This window comes from Perca flavescens, chromosome 7 (genome assembly GCF_004354835.1).
Source record: "Perca flavescens isolate YP-PL-M2 chromosome 7, PFLA_1.0, whole genome shotgun sequence".
NCBI lineage: Eukaryota > Metazoa > Chordata > Actinopteri > Perciformes > Percidae > Perca > Perca flavescens.
In genome coordinates, this window is record NC_041337.1 from 17,771,652 (window position 1) to 17,787,278 (window position 15,627).

Here is a 15,627-nt window from a genome sequence, read left to right on the forward strand (position 1 = left end):
TTATAACCCCAGGAACTTCTTTATGACCACCATATAATTTGCAAATGTAAAACATACCTCTGCAGAGTTGTATGCTGAGCTAAAAGCACCTCATGTGCAATCATCATTAGAAATAGATCATCATAATCATTGGTGTCATTTTCTCTCTGTAGGCATCTTTATTATTGGCCCTAGCTCTCATCTTGTTTCTACTCTTTTTTTCTCTGCTGCTTATGGCTATGTTATCCCCAACTTCATGAACTGCTACAGAAAGGGAGTGAGTGAATTCATACCCGCCATTTGGCCTTTGCAAAGTTCTTCTCAAACTGGGCACACACACCATCCTTAAGGTTCTTCTCCGATGCACCATTCCCCGCAATCCTGTCACAGGTGACAGACAGCATACAAGTGAGTACAAATCCTGTGGATGTGTGTCAAAAATGTTTGTGCTCTTGTGGTTATGTGCACACAATTACCATTCATGCCAAAGTGCATCCTGTGCGGTGATTCTCAGCATCTGGTCCACCTCCATGAGTCGACAGACAAGCTCCTTAGCTGAGAGAGAAACAATGAAGACAAAAGGTGGCATCATCTGTGATAAGACTTTAGGAAAAAATATCAAATCTTTCTTTTTAAAACAGAGAATGTCAATTTGATAAATCATGGAGGATGATTAAACGTTTGGTTGTTAAAAGTGACAAATAAGATTGAGCTATGTGACATTAAATATCTTACTTTAAATAGCTCCTTTAAATTTAGGCTACTGCTGGACAAGTAGACTTTTTTCTGACCAACACGTCCAATGCTTCATGCCAAAAAAACTGTGTATTTATTGCCATCATGTGGTGGAGCTATGTACCTGCAGGTGAAATGTCATCCCAGTATGGAGAATCAAACTCAAAGTCACCAGCAACAATGCGACAGAAGATGATGCGATTATGTAGATCTGTGTTCTCCTCCTCTGTCTCATCATAAAAAGGAGGGTTACCTGATAAGCTGCAAAAGGGGAACAGACATAAAGAGACAAAGCAAGGGAAGGTAATTCGAAACCATGCAAATAACTTCTGGAAAAACAACAAAGAAATTATTTAGCTGGAATTTTTTATATGCAGCTCAATTTGTATTGCCCTGCTTGTTGAATTATAGCTTTGGTAATTATTTATGGAGACTCACAGTATGAACATAATGACACCCACAGCCCAGCAGTCCACAGGACGACCATATCGGTGACGAGCCACCACTTCAGGAGCTGAGGGACAGCAAAGAGAAGAGCAGGCATAGAAAGAGAGAAGAGAGAGAAGAGATATTTGAGTGGCCGGGTTTTCATTTATAAACCATTGCAGGGCATTCATAATTCCACCCTGCACAGACAAGAGCTCACTTTTTTGCATTCCTTATTTATTTGTCTGATTACTCAGCTCAGCATTATGAATAATGACCTTTTACTGGAGAGAACCAGGCCAGAGCACAGTTCTACACTCCGACTTACCCTCACATACACCTCAGAGGGGAGCGAGACACACAGGAGATGAGAGGATATGAAAAGAGAGGAGTGGGAGGAAGGTGAGAGTTAGGTGCTCTCAATTTTCTATGTACATGTTTTACTGGGTTTCATGACCCAGTAAAAAACATGACTGTTTTTTTTTCACTATAAGGGTTTATCTCTGACAGATTTTGATCTTACAGTAAAAAGCACTAGTAAGAAAAGACATCAATCAAGGTAAAATATGCCCACAGGCCTATATTCACAAAAAGAATGTTAAGCTAATGGAAGTGCATATGAGTGTATGAGAGACAGAGAAACATAGAGAAGTAAAGTTATATATACAAACAGAAGCATAAATGGTGTTAAATAGAGGGTATCCTACCTAGGTATTCTGGTGTTCCACAAGGCTCTGTAATGGGTCCGTTCTCAAACCGGGACAAGTAGAAGTCTCGCAGAACTACTTTGTTGTGGTTGTTTTCATTGTAGTACATCAAGTTTTCCAGCTAAACAAAATGAGGGATATACAGTATTTAAGTATTCTCATACACATACACACAGACTGAACCCCTCCACACTATTGAATTGGATCACTGCTACAAATAAATGGACATTGATAACAAATAATACCACTGCAACCTGTTAAAAATCTCAGCATTGTGATGATGGTGATGCTGTTTAAACCATTGAGGACCGGTTGGGATGATGATGGCTGGATGTACACCATGTTGGATGTCGTGAAAGTAGTAGACATTGTATTAGGAGAGCATGTGTGGGGATTTGAGCATATGTTTTTACATATTTTATTATGTTAAATCATTTAAAAAAAATATTTTATGCTCAAATCTGTCTGTGTTCTGTGTTCATTTTCATGGGTTTACAGGATATATGAGTCAAGACCATATAGCAGTATATACAATATAGACTGAAAGAAATTCTGGCTTCTACCAGTAGGGGGAGTCTGAAGCCCAACATCCAAATAGGTTGATAATGGGGCCTCAAGATATGAATCTGTCTGTGTGTGTGTGCATCACTAGAGATTGCATTAAGCCATAAAGTCCGTGTTTACTCCCTTGCTAATAAGGTTATCAAATGTTGAGTCATTAAATGAGATGGCAGTGCAATGTATGTATGTGTCTCCAAAGAGATTCTGTTGACTATACTGAAAATTGTTTTCTGGGATGTAATAGTGAAGAGAGAGCCACCCAATCAAACAAATCTGTTTGTTATATTTCTTCCTGCATTTTTAGAGGCATGCCATCAGTCATTTTATTGCAATGACACTCACCACACTCAGACGCACATGCCATAATGTAGGGAGAGGGAGAAAGAGAGGGAGCGTGTACCTTTAGGTTCCTGTGAACTATGTTGAGGGAGTGTAAGTACGCCACAGCCTCAAGGACCTGTCTGATGACATTGGATGCGTCTCTCTCTGTGTAATTCCCTTGGTCCAGAATCCAGTCAAATACATCTCCTCCTGTGGCACTGTATCCAGTCAAGCACACACACACACACACACACACACACACACACACACACACACACATAAGCACACACATCTGCAAATATACTAATAAATTGAATGCAAGTTGGTCCAACTGTTATCCACCTGCCACAAAATAATTCACTTCTAGCTTTCAGTAACAGTTATCAAAAGCCCTGTGCTCCTGTTTTGTTTTTGTTCATTAGTAAGGCAATCTGCTTCTACTGGCCTAAGGCTAGCAATGCTGAGCAAATAAAAATTAGAGTATTGGTCATTACTCTAAAAGACTTGGTTACCTTGGGAGAGTATAAATGATGGGTGTGACCATCACGTATCGCCCTCAGCATGGAGGACTATTGGCTGGGCAAACATGTGAGCTATGAACAGACACCAACTCATAAACAGACTGATGCACACACAGATGACTGCAATCACTTTGAGTGTCTCTCTTTATCTCAGTAACAGAAGGGAAATAATTTGCCCACTCGGCTTCAATCAATATTACTGCTTTCAAATAAAGTTTCAAATGTTAAAAAAAATGCACTAGTCACAAGTGACGTGGATTGGGCCTGCTCCGAAGTATCGATCTCAAGCTCTCTGTAGAGACCCTATTATGACCAAGCAGTGCTTCAGGAGCACTGAGTAATGTTGAGTGTTACTAAGAGCAAATATCTCATAAAATCTAACACCTTCCTCTGTTGCTGAGGGAAGCAACAGAGCACACAGTAATAAAAGGTAGACGCAACCCCTACCCTCTAGCTGATGGAGTGTGTACTAAGTGTGTGCGTGTTAAGGTACATGAGGGCACATACATAATTAAGACACACACACACTTCAGTACACATTGCTTACACGAGAAAGATAAACAGTGAAAAAGAAACACTCACAGTTCCTGGATGATGAGGTATTCTTTCCGGGTCTCGAATGTGTCTATCAGCTGAAGGATGTTTGGATGGTTGATCCTGGAACCGCAAAAAAGGAGTCACAGACTGTAACCTTTCAACAGTCAAGGGTCACACATGCAACTGAAGGGTGCTAACCATTCTTTGGCTTTTAAATGACCTTATATACAAGATTGCGGGGCGTAAATCTCTTCAGCTTGGTAGATACTTCAAATACAGCTTACATTATTAACCAGGGTTATTGCATGGATTGTGTAACTGAAAATATGAACAGAAATTACAAATAACCCTTGATAATTCTCCCTCCCTCTCTCTCTGCCTCTCTCCATCCCCCAAACATACATCCATCTGTGCACAGACCGACTGCTTACAATTTCAGGATCATGATTTCGTTCTTGGCAGCCTTGCGGACTTTCCTGCCGTCTTTCTTGAGGAATTTCTTGCAGACAAACACCTTGTCTGTCTGTCTGTCCTTAGCCAAGCACAGCTCACAGAACTCCTTCCTAAAAAAAAAAAATAGAAAGAAAGACAGACAGACGGACAGACAGACAGAAGACAAGGCAGAGAAGATAAATATAATGTTAGAGCACAAAATATGTGAAGATGCTTTTGGAAAAAAAAATTATGGATGTTGTTGATCACATCTGAGAATATTGCCCAAGCACACAGCATAATAGGGAAACAAAGTACACTGTTTCTGGTGAAATACAGTCAAAGAATTTAATTAGGTTGAGAGTCACTGAGTAGAATTAAAGGGTCATAAATAACAAATCCGAAATGAGTCTATGGCTATCATGAGCCGGCCATTGTCTGGTTTTGAGTCTTTAGGGCATACAGTGCTCAAGGCAAATGGATTTTGTGAAGCTGTGTGATGCAAAATTAAACTAGACATTTCACATTAAATCTTTCATGGCCAATAAATACTGTCAATGAAAATTCAATGGCACTCTTTTCTTTCTTTCTTTCTTTCTTTCTTTCTTTCTTTCTTTCTTTCTTTCTTTCTTTCTTTCTTTCTTTCTTTGTATATGTAGACTATTTGTGAATAGTTATAAACATTCAAATATTTAAAAGTCCCCCTCCAGACATGTTTTAAAGTATGTGAAAGTACTCTTATATTTTAAAAAAAGAAGCTTTTCCCACATAAAAAAAACATGTACTCATCACCCTCAATGAGAAATTCTCATGCCAGGTTCAGACAGGAGGCGGAAGAACAACAAACCACTCACGAAACACTGCCCGCTTCCTTTCGGCCAGAGCTCCGTGGCAAACTTGAGTGTGTGTGTCTATATATTTGTATGTATCAGTGTGTGTGTGTGTGTGTGTGTGTGTGTGTGTGTGTGTGTGTGTGTGTGTGTGTGTGTGTCTGTTATATAAAAGATGAGCAGAAATCTCTGAGGCCAGATGCTGATGTTGCCATATGGCCTTACACTGATTGGTGTGTGTGTGTGTGTGTGTGTGTGTGTGTGTGTGTGTGTGTGTGTGTGTGTGTGTGTGTGTGCACCTTCAATGTGTCAAGGATGTGTTCATGAGAAGAAAACTTTTAGTATGCGGCCAGTCAAGCAGCAATGAGTGTCACATCTCTTTGAAAATATGTCCAAAATATTCCAGGCATGACACAGAATATTTAAACAGAATAAATTATATACCTCCAACAGTGTGTTTCATGAACTGTCATGATCACAAATATACAGACATTTGTATTTGACATTTGTTGGCTAAAAAGTGAAAAATGTGTCTCTTAAGTCTATTACACACTAGACTCATGCTATTACCTTCTGTCATTTCTTCAGTAAAACCATTTGCCAAACCAAATCTGCAGGGAAAATCCAATTTGAAATTATTCATAAAGGGAATAAAGGCCATTTGGGAATACTGGAATGAGTCCATGAATTCTACATGTGAGAGGAGGGGGAAAAAGGCAACACAGATCCATGCATAAAGCTTAATGGTACTTACGCTCGGAGGACCTGTCCAATCTCATATTTGTCCGTGACATCAGACATGCTATCGTAACTCCGCCCATCTCGCAGGGCAAGGCACCCAAATGGCATGACGGCATTCAGCTAAGAAATAAAGAAAAAAGACAGTTCAATCAATTTCAATCATTGCACTACAAAGGAGGGAAGGAAAGCATGAATTATTTTGATGACACCTTCAGGTAACACAGATAAAGGGATTGCAGAGCAGCATGGATACGCATGTAAAAGCGGAAAAGAGGGACTGATGAAACTTTATGAAAGCCTCCAGTGGTTGAAGTTAGACACCAAGGGAGTGCCGTTACTATTAGCCTTGAAAATATACAGTACATTGGAGAACCACGGATACAGCTAAGTCTATTTCTGAACGAATCTGGATACTAACGCTTCTGGCAGCCTGGTTGCGTGCCAGGCTTGTCAACAGATACTAAGCTACCCACTAAGCTTCTCTCTACTCTTCTAAAGTCCGCAGATTCTGTGCAACGTCTGTCAAGTTCAAGTTAAACTTTATTTATAAAGGCCAGTGTCCCTGTGTCCCTAAAGCAGCTGGCTTCCTCGGCAATCACTGGTGCCCCAAGTAACACTGACAGCACTGAGTTTTAATGACAGGAAAATTAGTTTTTCGTTTGCATGTGTGTGGGTGTAATTTTGGATTTGTTTTTTGAGCTAGATCAGTAGTTCATGACCTTTTAAACTTGCTGTGAATGACTTCTGACTCCTCCTTTCACCTCATGGCTCACTGTTAGCATTGCGCCTGAAAAATGCACTTCACAAGTGGTGATTTTGTACAGTATATATACCGTATATATTATATATATATATATATATATATATATATATATATATATATATATATATATATATACATACATGTATTTCACCAGCCTAAAATAGCTTGTGACCCCCAGGAGGTCCCAAACACCCAGGTAGAAAATCAAGGATCTAGATAGTGAATCAGCAATCGATATACCATCTCACCACAGTCCTCAGGCAATCCTCACCCACACCCTTCAACACTCCATCTACTTTAGGAGACAGATTCCCTGGAAGCTTCAGCCATCTATCCTCAATGTCCTCCTCTCCTAAATACCTGACAAAACACATTTCAGTTGGATAACTTATTTCTATTGTTTCTCTTAACTTTCCCTTTGTAGATATTTCTCCATACAGTGGGGATTTGGGACTACATCAAGACAACAATGGAATTGACCTAATCAAGAAATATGTGATAAGAGGAAATGGGAGTCGTGGTTACTGTGAGTGATGCTAGAAGCAGCCAGCGAAGTGGACTTCAGGATTGTGTTGTGTGTTATGCAGAGATGGAGAAAGAAAAGAAATGAGAAAAATAGAGAATATGATGTGAGAACTAAGAACAGAGAGACAATAGAAATCCTCAGAGGTAATGACATTTTGCGGGTGCTAATTTAGGATTTAGGAATGAATATCAGTGATGTAAAATCCTCTCTCTCTCTCTATCTCTTTCTCTCTGTGTGTAGCATCACCATTGTAGATGATAGGGGCAGAGGTGCTTCTGATCTATGGTGGAGGCAGGGCTGGAGAGTACTGTGTAATCCCAGTGCTGGCCCTAATCTCTAATCTGTACCCCTAATCCAGAGCGCTGGGATACACTGTTTGTGTGTATTTGTGTGCATGCATCACTGCGTGTGTATGCCTGAGCAAAGTGCGAAGGTTGATGCGGATATGTCACATGCACAGATATATATTTGAGCAGAAGGGTATGTGTTTGTGTGTGTGTGTGTGTGTGTGTGTGTGTGTGTGTGTGTGTGTGTGTGTGTGTGTGTGTGTGTGTGTGTGTGTACATGTGTGTCCATATGTGCGTCCTTGTGTAAGCGTAATGCCCCAGTGAGACTGAGGGGAATTTAGTGGTGGATTGAAAAGGCCTAGTTTTGCCAGAAGATTATGTAAGCACAACATTGCCATTACAAGGTCCAGGACGGTGAAGGTAATGCTGGCTTGATGTGAATGGAGCGCCTCCATCCCTGTGGGAACAGAGCGTCCCCACAGAAATATAGTAACAACTGCCAAGCAACAAATGTCAGCAGATAAGCTTGCCAATAACTTTTTGAGATGCTAACTTTTGAGCACTATGGTTCTAAACAGTTTTACGTATTTTGCCTGCTCTAAAACTCCATCCCTGCTGGCCACCATACTGTCTCTAACTTTAGAGATACTCTCCAGGCCACAGTTGATTTTCAAAACATTAGCAGTGACCTATCGGCCAACTGTTTGTGTTTAAGGTGTGAAGATAGGTATTTATTGTCTGTCCTCCCCTTTAGATATATGTTTGTCATTCTTCTCTTGTGTCACTGATGATTGTTTCTCGCCCTAAAAACTCAGATGCCTTAAAAACACCATACCCGCAGAATACTGAGTCAGTACGAACCTTGAAGTCAACTGAGAGTAGGAGGCGATATGTGAGGATAGGAGAAGAAAGGAGATGAGGAGGGAAGAGAGGAAAAGATGGGTGAGAAACAATGGGAACAGAAAGCCAAGGAGGAAGGTGCCCTGTGACTAAGTGAAAAGGATAGAGAAGAAAGTGTACATGAGAACAACGTGTAAAACACAGAAGTGCAGAGGCAGACTGAGAGAACCTCTCAACCTCACAGCTTCACAACTATGTTCGTGTGAATGTTTGCACAGGTGAATGTGTCGGTATGTGCATGTGGGTGCATGTAGGTATGTGCCAACAGGCCATGTGTGATAATGTGCTGTGTGACTCATTTTTATGAGGGTACCAAGGGCTGTCCCCAAAGTCAGAGCACATTTGAAGGCATGCTGACATGGCAGCCTCTCTGTAAAACAAATTCATAGCGAGCATTCTTAATATCTGTGAGGTTGGTGAAGGTAGCACAATATCAGAGATAAAATGAAAGCATTGAAGTACAATGCAACATTCCAGCCATACTCGGTGACACCACCACTGATCTTTCATCAGCAGGTGCTGCTTTGAATCATTAAAACTGGGCGCTCTGTTCTGGGTGTTTTGACATTTCAGTGGCAGTAATTATTAATGTTTTTTAAACACTATTCAATAGTTTCCTCAGTCATGCATTTCTGTTTTTCATCTGCACATTTTAAAGTTACAATCCAAAAACCGTCCACACATTCATGCCATGTAAACATGATGGAACATCCAGTATCATGTTGGAAGTTTTTTTTCTTTCTATTCATCCTCATTGTTTGTATGTAATGAAACTGTCACTGGCCAATCTGGTAGTGCGACTGTGATTATATTATTTTCTGAAATTATGAGGTATTTTCCAACCAGTTATTGCGCCATTTTTAGTGCGTTGTCAAAACAGTCAAAGCTCTGACATGATGAAACAAAACTCTTGATAAACTTTTTTGACTTGAATAATTTGACGAAAAATCTGTGTCCATCCTTTTAAAAAAGGATGTAGGAATGCTGTTATGCAACACAAAAATGAGGAGTTGTTGACAATTGCATGGTTTGTACCGTACGGGGTACGTTGTGCTTATACCTTTAAAATGGAATAGAATCTTTTTTATCGGCTCAGAGGGGAAGTGTTTCAGAGGTTCTCAGCGTCAAGGTTATTCTAAGAAAATCTGCTATTCACTGGCACTCATTTCTTTAGCCACCCTATCCTATTAAGCCAGTGCTCAATCCAACAACAGGAAAAAAAAGGAATATGAAAAGAAAAAGCAGTCTATTACAGGCAACAGGTCTATGTTCTGTGTGACAAGCTGCCATGACTAGTGTGGTGTTGGATGTGCCTCCATTACAGAAAGCTGAGAATAATAAGACATGTATGTAATGTAAATAGTTCACTGACCGCTGTATGCAGCTGGTATTACAGAGTCTTTCTGTGTTATCGTTCAAGTGGTTAGTTGTGTTGGTGTGTCCTTGTCACAGATGCAGCACAGCGATAACATTACATTGTCATTATCAGCATCACCACAATACCAAATCCTGATATCTGCACAAGGGGATTAAGCAATGCCACATTGGCTTTGTTGAGAGGTGACACTAGATCTACGGTACGATAAGAGAAACAACAAGATTTGTGTGAGTGTGTGCTCATAAAATATATATAACAAGCATGTCAATGTTTGCCTCAGGAGAAGATTCAGAGCAGCAGAGGGACTGTGGCTGAGCGACCTCAGGTTACTTCCGCCTGTGTGAACAAGAGATGGCAGACCTCACATGCCTCCATGTGAGCACCTGAGTTACACATGCACACACACACACACACACACACACACACACAAACAAACACACACATACTGTGCAAACTCCACATGCATGTACATCCACACATAAGCACACACATTATACAGCTCGTACGCCACTATATGCCCATCCTAAGTGCCAGAGAAGAATACTGAATATATCTGTCCCTCATTAGTGTTTGACATTTCACTCAGCCCATATCACAGCAGCATGACCACAGGTGTGTGTGATTCTACAAGAACAATGTGTTCCTCTTTTCAACCAGACAGCGGGATAATTACACTTAAAAGCCTCTTTGTCTTTCCCTGCCTCTCTTGCTTTTTCCCTTTCTTTTTTCTTTTACTCCCGCTCCTGCACCTTTGACTGCCTCTGCGTGGCTTTCATCTAATCGTTTTGCCCTTGCCCATCCCCGTTTTAGTGGAGCTCTAGTCCGAAAGGTTTAATCATGGCAACTCCTCACTGAGGTGGGGGAGAAGAAGAACATCAGGGGTTATGACTGATGTTGTAAACCCTGGTGTTCTAACTGTTACACTAATGGGAATAACACAGAGGAAGATTGTGGACATGTTTGCCATTCCTTCACTTTACAACCACTGATCCTGCTGCACTCGCCCCTCGGTATGTTTGTGTATCTGTGAGCAAGTAAATTAAATAAATATATACAGTATTTAAGAAACACTCACACATGTCAAACACACAGTATAATGGAAGGAAATGTTCTGTGTCCAGAAAGCCCTCAGAGGGGTAAATTAAAGCCCACCATTACAATCAGGTTTTAATAAGATTTGCAATAATGATTATCACATATTTGCTCTGCACTTTGATAATCATTTGTGTCTTGTGTGTTTCGTCATCCGTGTATAACGACACATGACAGTTGCAGCCTGTTCCGTATTGATCATTCAAGACCAGCTATGATTTAATTGACTTGACAGAAAAATAAAGATGGCAAAAATGGACTTTTTACCCAGCATTTGTAGTGCTGAGGGTTTTAAATTTCTCGGAGGATATTAATTAGATTCACAACCTTATGTAATAATTTAACTGAGTGTAATTAGGGAATAATAAGACAATGAATATTCTAGATGCAGCTGAAAGCACTTTCACATTGTCGTCAATACCATTTTGGCTTTCATATTGTATTTACAGTGAGATAATGGCATTAAACAGAGATCCATCCACTCATTCCTACAGAGCTCATCGCCTGAGTTGATGAGTGTGCAATATTTAGCGGAGCACGCAGCTGCCTGAGGTTGGTCCCAGGCCTAATCAGGATGCTGTGACGTGAAAGTGGGACAAATAAAAGAGTTTGCGAGGACGCGACAGAGTACACAGGAGAGACGAACTGACAGAGATGAAGTGGAGAAGCAGATGAAGGGCCAATTATCAGAATTACTGTGCTTGTTAAAATCAAGTGTACTGCAGGACACAAGATTGAGAAAGAGGGGGAATGGATTCCCATTCTAAATACACACTGTTACGTCCCGGGTTTTGTCCACTCTTGCACAAAACGTATATTATTAAGAGCTACGCATGTGTGGTAATCACATAATAGCAAGTATATATGTTTGTGTGTGTGTGTGTGTGTGTGTGTGTTGCATCGATACCCCTATTTACAATTATACATTTGCTTCTTCCACTGAGCTTGTTATAAACACTAATTCCCTTACTGCTCAGAGAGCGGCTCTCATCTAAGGCCTGTGGATATGTGTGTATGTGAGGGAAAGAGAAAGTGAGTGTGTGTGTGACTGCAAGGCATACACAAGGACAGAGACAGGCTTAATAAGGAAACACTCTAATGAAAATGTATCACTTCTGCCCAGAGAGAGAAACAATATAAAAATCTACCAGATTCTTGTAACACACACACACACACACCTACATTATAGGATTCATGTTTCTAAACCTTACACCAGTCTGTCAGAAATCCTCCCCTTCTCACCTCTCCCTTCACCCTGTGTGTCTTCTGTTTCCTGTCCCCTCATTACGAGAGTGGGTTTGTGCAGGTCTTGGACAGTAGCGTAAGTGTGTCCTCAGGGAAAAGGGCCACAGAGTACCTTTTGTTTTGTTTTGCGAAAAGTGTGTGTATGTGTGTATGTCTGTAGCTTACGTAGAATGATGCAACATCTGGCTGACAGGTTTGCTCAGAATAGCAACCAGAATAGCCTGAGGCAAGACCCGCAGGCACACACATACACACTGCATATATATAATACACAGGCCAAAGATGGATATAGTGTGTGAATTTTGTCAGTGCATGTAAGTAACTTTTTGTGGGGATAATTTGATCATACGTACAAAATCTCACAAAAAGTTAAACGTAAAATCAAAATCAGAGCCCCAAAGACAGCAAGCTCAAGAGCGAATGAGTAATGGGGAGGTGAGTAGAGGATCATAAGTGAGGAGAAAAGGAAGACAAACACAAATGCGTTTACACATTTAAAGCATTTCTCTCTTGTAAGAGACTATCTCCCCCCCCTCTCTCTCTCTCTCTCTCTCTCTCCTCACAATCACACGTATCCTGTAATGATTTGTCCTCAACATTAGAATCAGAGTTCAGATACTAGAATTGGGGGCTGGAGGTTGCTACCTGTTTAGATGTCCAGTCTTTTAAATATGTCAGATGTAGTTGTTGTCTACAGCCATAGCCGTTCTGTGAGGCTGTACTTAAGCACAGTGCTTACAATAACAATGCTTACATGCTGATATTTTTTTTAAGTAATGTTTACCATGTTCACCATCTTACTTTAAAATATCTGCATGCTAACATTTGCTTATTCATAGTTTTCAGGAGACATCACGGCATAGGAACGTGCACCTTGATGGCAAAACTAAGCTGCCCTCCACTCTCCGCAAACAAGTCAGCTCAGCTTTTACCACACTGTATCCAAAATATCAGATACTTGTGCAATTGGATGCACAAACTGAAGAGAGACAAACCTGGGCTGCGTTTCTACAGAATCCCATCTCAGAACAAAAACCCATAGAGGAGGATATTATGGATTTGTGCAAATATAAGTGTATAAGTATAAATATAAGTATATAACACTCAGTGTTGCCAACTTAGCGACTTTTCAGAGCCCCCTTTTTTTTCACAAAAGCTGTGATATAATAAATCATAGCTGTCTTTTTCAGACTGCCAGGGTTAGCTAGCATAACTAGCGCACTGCACTAGCAAGCCTTAATTTTCCCAGGATCATGTCTGTTGGCAGACAGAAATGCATAGTGAAATGCAATCCAGATGCACATTATATAACATAAACAAAGAACACATTTCCTTGCGGTGGCCTTCCTAAAATGAGCAGTGAAAGTTTCGATATCATGTTAGGATCAAAGAGTTAATGAGCAGCGTAGCTAGCTAGTGTGCTAGTTGAAATACATCCACTTAAATGATTGAAATAGCGCAGTGGGTGCCGTAGCTCTATGGCGTTCCCAGTGCCCTTCAGGTCTCTGCGCCAGTCACGTGACTGAAAACTATGAACTAAACAAAAAAGTGTAGTTGAGGCTAATGGTAATGTTTTTAGTTTGTATGTTTTATATAAGTTGTACCTAATATTTTATTCTCTAATTGAATGTGTGGGAAGAAGGAGTATCCAATAAAATAGTAAGGCTTTTGTATCGTATGTTCTGGTGTTTATTGCGTCCACATCCCCTCTATATGAACCACACTAATCATTGTTGAGCTGTGAGCACATGTGCCTTCAGAGAATTGTGTGCTTCTATGTGGAGCAAGGACATACAGTAAATACTGCCAGTGTACAACAGTGAATTTAGTGAAATTAACAATCAATATGATAAAAAATATTTCTCACAGATTTTTTGATAGTGGAGAAAGTTTCTGTAAGCTGGGAGGGAGAGAATTCCATATCTTAGAACCTCTGTAATTAATTCTGAATTGGGATGAAAATAAATAAATAAATAATATATATTAAAGTGTGTGACACACCCTTTAAATATTGTGTTTGTTGTTGCTGTTACTCAGTTTGTAGTTATAGCAAGTTTTAAAACAGAAGATACTCCTGACTCTACAGCTACAGATATTTTCTGACTGTGATTTACTTCTCATATAGTCATACAAATATACCACAATGCTTCTCTTAATCCTGATGTACCTGTATAGCGCTTTCAAGTGTGAGGAAAACAATGCAATATCTCTTTCTTGACAATAAATATTGTATTTATACAACATTCACAAGTAAACGCAAAAAACCTATTTAAATTGTATTGTATTTCGTGCTTCAGTCTTGCATGCAAAAATAGAAGTTTGTGGTGCAGAAAAAATTGACATGCTAGGCAGACACGACATATGGCTCACGTGTCAAACATAAAACCACTGAATAAAACCACTCCTGTCAGCTTCCACACATGCACACAGACAAAAGGACAGAGAGGAGGGATTGTTGCTAATGTTTCTGAAGTTTGAGATTACTATAAAACATTCAGAGGATATGTAATACTCAGGGGAAGAAATGTGGAAAGCTGATGGCTGTGTCTATTAGCGTGTGTGCATTATACATGTGTGTGTTTGTGAGTGGGGTCAGTGGAGAGAAACAACATTCTCTGTCAAATGCTCTTCCAGTGCAGGATTGAAGCGTTGACTTTTGGTTCCACTTAATCCACTTTTGGATGCTTGAGAAACACTTGAAAGAGAACTTGCTCTCTCTCCCCTGTCTCTCTCTCTCTCTCTCTCTCTCTCACACACACACACACACACACACACACACACACACACACACACACACACATTCTATCAGACACTAATGCTCCTACCCACAATCCACCTACACACACACAGACACACAAATTCAACTGCACGTGCCCATGTGTTTAGCCACTGGTCTCATTGTAAGGTTTGCCCTCTCTGGAGAATAAATTAAACTGAAAAATCTTTTTTCCCAGCATCCATGTGTGCCCATGCACTTGCGTACATACATACATTTGCGTGTGTATCCCCTTTGATCACGACTGCATTCATTCATTTCTTTTGTGGCCAAACATAGCCTTGACACACCGCGCAGAGTGCCTCTCCAAAAAAACCAGACTTCAATTGAGAGGCTCAATCCACCTTAATTTGCATTCACACACACGCACACACCGGCACACGTTAACAAAGTAAGAGTGAAACAGGGAGAGACACATACAGATACACACACAATCTAACACACACACTTTCACAGTTCTCTCTGTCATACAACCCTCTTGCACCGTCTCTCCCCAGCTGGGATGTTCAGCTAATCAGCAGCAAAGAAAAGTGTTTTGGTGCCATGTGTTTTTCACCACTACTTGTTGCACAGCATATATGCCTGTGAATGTGAGCTTACTTTCATTTTAGTAACCATTTTGCCAGATGGTAGATGTTGAACTTTAAAATACCTACTCTGCATAACATGTTCCCAAAAACAATGCTTAAAAACAGTCACTAATTCACCTTTGGAGACCCATATACAAGAAATGTATTCTCTACAGATAGAGTTTGAACCCAAGGCAGGTAATTTAATTTTCAAAGTCCAGCTGTTTGTAATTCTTCTTTCAGCATGAGTTGGCTACTCATTATAATCTTCCAATGAATTGCCTTTGAGTATCAGGGATAG

At 40.3% G+C, this 15,627-nt stretch overlaps 1 protein-coding gene across 4 annotated transcripts in view; it reads right to left on the reverse strand.

Moving 5' to 3' along the window:
- The window catches only part of camkvl (CaM kinase-like vesicle-associated, like), a 35,111-nt gene that overhangs the window by 3,340 nt on the left and 16,144 nt on the right, over window positions 1–15,627 (reverse strand). For all 4 annotated transcript variants that reach the window (XM_028582278.1, XM_028582275.1, XM_028582277.1 and 1 more), the window contains 9 exons: window positions 5,804–5,910; window positions 4,219–4,350; window positions 3,833–3,907; window positions 2,809–2,947; window positions 1,848–1,968; window positions 1,153–1,228; window positions 839–975; window positions 456–534; window positions 273–360 (listed from right to left, as the gene is read on the reverse strand). In XM_028582278.1, the coding sequence (XP_028438079.1) occupies window positions 273–360; window positions 456–534; window positions 839–975; window positions 1,153–1,228; window positions 1,848–1,968; window positions 2,809–2,947; window positions 3,833–3,907; window positions 4,219–4,350; window positions 5,804–5,898 (942 nt within the window). In that variant the 5' untranslated portion in view covers window positions 5,899–5,910. The remainder of the gene's footprint in view (window positions 1–272; window positions 361–455; window positions 535–838; window positions 976–1,152; window positions 1,229–1,847; window positions 1,969–2,808; window positions 2,948–3,832; window positions 3,908–4,218; window positions 4,351–5,803; window positions 5,911–15,627) is intronic.